The sequence below is a fragment of the Akebia trifoliata genome, unplaced genomic scaffold (assembly GCF_017979445.1).
Source record: "Akebia trifoliata isolate Shusen 1 unplaced genomic scaffold, ASM1797944v1 Contig01365_ERROPOS100000, whole genome shotgun sequence".
Taxonomy (NCBI): Eukaryota; Viridiplantae; Streptophyta; class Magnoliopsida; order Ranunculales; family Lardizabalaceae; genus Akebia; species Akebia trifoliata.
In genome coordinates, this window is record NW_028237682.1 from 49,458 (window position 1) to 54,544 (window position 5,087).

At 45.0% G+C, this 5,087-nt stretch overlaps 1 protein-coding gene across 1 annotated transcript; it reads right to left on the reverse strand.

Annotated features, from left to right (window-relative positions):
• Positions 1–3,072: 3,072 nt before the first annotated feature.
• LOC147380501 (uncharacterized) lies at positions 3,073–4,571 on the reverse strand. The gene is made up of 5 exons (XM_086431633.1): positions 4,491–4,571; positions 4,032–4,421; positions 3,728–3,949; positions 3,583–3,642; positions 3,073–3,500 (listed from the first exon to the last, which is right to left on the reverse strand). The coding sequence occupies exons 2-5, from the start codon at positions 4,209–4,211 to the stop codon at positions 3,273–3,275; spliced, it is 690 nt and encodes a 229-aa protein (XP_086287759.1). The 5' UTR covers positions 4,212–4,421; positions 4,491–4,571; the 3' UTR covers positions 3,073–3,272.
• Between the last annotated feature and the right edge of the window lie 516 nt (positions 4,572–5,087).

Here is a 5,087-nt window from a genome sequence, read left to right on the forward strand (position 1 = left end):
CTCAAAGTGTAGAGTAACCGATCTTGCAGCTCAACTTGAGTCGCCGAACCACGAATAGTCGTCAGCAAACTCGAGAGGGGAATCCAGATCTATTACTCGAGAAAGAGTGCCACTACAAGAGTAGAGTCGCCGATCTCGCAGCTCAACTTGAGTCACCAAGTCACAGAGACACAGAGAATCCGAACAGAATTGTAATGCAAAAATCTAAAGACACAAGCATAGTCTGAAAGGGCATAGTGAAAATCCGAAAGGACACTATGAGTAAAAGAATCAGACTATGGCAAGATCAAAGCCACCGGCACGATGAAAATCCCAAAAAGGACGTCGATGCGCAAAAATGTGGAAACCGGGTCTGGTGAAAACCGTAACTGGCACCAGGGGCAATAAGGGTAAAAAAAACAAAAAAACAAAAAAAAAAAAAAAAAAAAAAAAAAAAAAAAAAAAAAAAACTCCTGGCCCGCAAGAGTATAAACTGTGAACGGCAAAATCCATCCAAAGCTCCAAGACCCCAAACGGATAACGACCTTCCAATACCAGGGCACTGGGAATGATTCTAAAGGAACCAAAAGAATAATTGACATCTGCATCACCTGTGCTGGGCAAAAACACCAAAATCGTCACAACCAAAGATTTTGCAAACTCTGAGTTTATCGTACTCATTTGATAAAGGCATTTCACAAAATTGCATTTCAAAACTACTATTTTGGCCAATGACGACAAATCTAGGATGTATTCAACAAAACTCAAGTTTTCAAGAACAATAGATACACCTGAGGCCAAGTAAGTACAAAACCTACTTTCTTTGCATTAATCCTTCAACATTTTGCATACATCAGCATAAGGAAAAGAAAAAAAAAAAAAAAAAAAAAAAGACAAGGGCGAATACAACGCAGTCAATCAAATGTCATGGTGAGAAATGAAAAAGGAGTCAAGGCGTTCCTCCAAAGCACGGATCCGGGCAGCCTGACTCACCATCACTTTCTCGGCATCTGAAGCATCCCGACTCACCAAGTATGCTGCAAAGTCATCGAAATGAGGACACTGGGCAAGCCGATCCCTCAACTCATCAACCTCAGCTCGAAGCTTAGCCACTTCATCACTATCACTACTTCCGGACTGGACAAGGGCAGATGTCAGTCGAGCAATCTCTTTCTGCATCTTCTTTTCGGATTTGAGCCAAACAGCCTGAATTCGACGATGATCAGCTTGAGACTCTTCAACTCGATCTCGGTAATCAAAGAAAGATGAAGCGCCAGGACGTGTCCGAGGAATTATGGATACCGATGGTCTCCCAGAAACAAGCTCTTGAATCCAATGCAAGTATGCCGAGAACTGGTGTGCTGCAAAGATGGGTCGACTCAGAACCTCAACCCGACCCCATTCTTTCACGAGTCGACTCAAGAGTATAGTCGACAACGGACCAACCAACTCACTAAAATTTTCCGGGAGGAGCACGCCTTGGTCATAGCCAAATTGACGAAGAACCCGAAGTGGTACGTAATGAGTTGCCTCGTGAAGACCAATCAAAACAAGGAAACGAGCCCCATCAAAAGCAATCACAGGGGACCCTCGAGGTTGGAAGGCACCAACCCATCTCACTTCCTCATCATCAAGGTTGCCGACAAAAGAATACCATTCTTCTTTGCCGCCTGAGATAAAAGGAGCAACTCGCTTCGACATCATGAGTACGAGATCGGCATTCACGCAAAAGGGGCGATTAACCACTTCGGTCGAAGCCAGATGATCCATGAACCAGAGCTACAATAACAGGAGTATTCTAAAACTTGGGAAACTAATAAATTCAAATGCATAATTTTAAATCAAACTAAAATGGAATTTACCTGCAGGAGAGGAGCACATCCCCGAAAGGTCCGATCGCGGCCCAAAGAACAAGCCGTGAGAGACTGGAACATTCCACTCAAAAGCATCGGGGCCAACCGGCGTCCCTCCCGGACTTGTTGCACAACGTGAATAAGAGAAAGATCTATGATGTCTCCGCCACCCGGGAACAAGAGTTGACTCACCGCCATCAAAGTGAGAGCATTAAAATGAATCAGAGGCTTCGAGGGATCCGTGAGGCGGTCCACCAAAAAAGACTTGGATATCGTCTTCAAAACCGATCCGCCATTCGGAATCTTCAAAAATTTGCGATTTATACCCAAAAAATCAGAAGCCTCACTTCGGAACCCATCACGCAAAGGCGGAATCACGACGGGGCCCGATATCTCAAGCCCCAATAATACTTCAAATTCCTCGATAGTGGGAGTCATTTCATGCACCCCAAACCGGAAGAGATTAAGCTCGGGAATCCAATACCCCAACATAGCCTCAATCAGACCCCATTGCAATGGGACCTTAGGCAACGAGAGGGTGAACCCCAACTTGTTCAAGCACCATCGAGCTCTATCATCATTGTCCATGCTATCTATCCAACTACTCAAAAAAGAGTCAACAATGCCATACCTTTTCAAGTTGGGAAGAGTGGATGACACCTCCATAGAGCTTGAGAAGAAGCTTGAAGGAAGAAGAAGAGTAAAAATCGGCCAAAAGTAAAAAAGGGAAGTAAAGGTGAAAGTGAGATGTTAGGGCAAGGTGAAAGCTAAAGTACATCGTGCTGGTCCGTGCCCAAAACACGGATGCAATCAAAGATAACTCATCCGTGCCAACAACACGGATGAAGCAAGATATGACTGATCCGTTCCCATAGCACGGATAAGACATAAAATGCCCTATCCGTGCTCTTGGAACGGATGAACCATTGAAAAGTCCATCTGTGCTGAGAGCACGGACCAGAACATTCTTCAACCTCGAAACCAAATCAGTAGAAGTGCTGGTAACTCCGGAATTCCTACATGCCCGATAAATGTTTTCAAAGCTCGCAAAATTTCTCGAGGTATATATCGGGCACATGGGAATTCGTCAAGATCATACTAGGCCAAATTAGACCTCGAAGGACCACATTACTCGCCATGAGTCCCAAACGACTCACACCACTCAAGAGCACACTCGAAGGGTCCTTGGGACCCTCGTCGCACCCCTTTACCCGCCAATAGACTCACCGACACTCGAAAGGACTCAAGAACCCCCAATGAATGATATCTCACCCGAGAAGTTCGAATGGATTACACATATAGTCATGACAATGTAACAAATACAAGGAACAATGAGCATAAATGCATATATATATACCAAGGTTATAATGTCTGCATACAATAGCTGAAAGTTTAATATAGAAACATCCAATGTTTTGCAAGGTACATAAAAAGATAAAGTCAGACAGAGGGGGGAGCATCGTCCCGAGCACTCTGAGTCTCTGGGATAGTTCCAGAAGAAGATCCAGCCACAGCACCCGAGCCAGACACCCCGGAAGAAGGTAGGCCGTGCATCCGCAACCGTCCCTCCGAATCCGTGAAGAATAGCTCCGCATCCAGGGCAGCATCTTGCTCCGTAGTACCCGCGAGATCAACGCCAGGGACAACAGGTCCGGTAGAAGGGGAGGCCTGAAAATAAGAGAAACAAAGCACAATGACATATGCAGCATGGATATAGAAATGAACGAAATGATATATGCAGCGTACTTACCCTAGGAGGTGTCGGAGGCCGCGCAGAGGTGCTCGCTCCATCTCGGCGTCGATAATAGTCCTGGAAATATCATATGTTGGAACCAGTCAAAATTTAATACCATGAACTACGAGCTACAAGACAGAAAGTAAGCAAAATGACGTACCATCTCAACCTGAAAGCGAGACTCACGCATGGCCATCTCCAGCTCCAACTCTTGGATCCGGGCCGCCTGAGTCTCGAGACGAGCCTCCTGCTCCTCCAACCGAGCAGCCTGCTCCTCCACCTCCGCCCTAGAGGCCCTCCACCTGTTCTCCATCTCCACTGCCCTCGCCGCTTGGGCCTCGATCACATCGTAACCCTCTCGAAGACGACGAAGATCATCAGCCTGAAAACAAGAAAGTCAACCAAGTAAGAATGACAAAAAGCAGAAAATTCTAAAAAAAGGAAGGCAATGATTAAATATATACCGTGACAGCATGCTCCTGTAGAAGGACCCCTCCAATCTCAGTGATCCCGGCCCGGGCAGTGACAGTAGGCATAATACACCCAATAGAGGCCTCTCGGAACCACGCCTGGTAGTCACCCCCTCTCACCAGTCCAGCAGCATCTACGCCCCTCGCCTGGGCAAGATACTCATCCACCGTCATCGCTCCCGAGATAGGCTCAGGTGGAGCGACAGGGATGCGAAGACTCCCGTCATGCTGAAAGAACAAGCGCTCCCCTAGATAAAATGTATATCTCTGCTCACCAATAAAGTAGGGATAGCGCTGTCGTCTGGTGTTACGCCTATAGGCGTTCCTCACCTCCTGCCTCCCGCTAACGGTACGGGGAAGGTCTCGCAAAGTAACAGAGAAGATCTGCAAAAGAGATAGTCAAAAGACAGAAAAGTTTAAGGCCAAACGAAAGAGAAAAGTTCGAGTACTCACGTCTCGAAGACGACACCGGTCGATGTGGGCCCGTGCACTCCTGGGGCTGCTCCTAATGGCCCTAGCATCTCTGGTGGCCCAAAACGCTGATGAGACTATCGTTGTTCTTCTCACCGGAGTTAATAATAATCTTAGTTTTACCTTACTTGTGGGGCAAGTAGGGGATCGAACCCAAGAGAAAGGAGGAATAGAGCTAAGCTAAGAAGATAAAATTCAAATTAACTAAAAGGAATTAAAACTGTTTTTCTTTGTATTTTTGAACTTATAAGAAGATGTAAAATTGCTAGAAAATAAACTAAAGTAAATGAAATTAAAAGCAAGTAAACTTATGAATTAAAACACCATTGGAGGTGGATCTACCTAAAACATGTTAATGAGCAATTTCTAGTCTCTAGCCTTTTTATAACTCAATCATAAGGGCTTGGTGTTAGCTCCTTAGATCGGAAAGTTTTGCAATTAAAATGAAATAAAGAACAAAAACAAAGTAGAATTTCTTGAGAACTTCTTACTACAAATTATCTAATTTAAGCATACTTTATCTTGATCTAATCTAAGCATAAAGTATCTATATTAAGAATAAAATGTGCAAGAAACTTA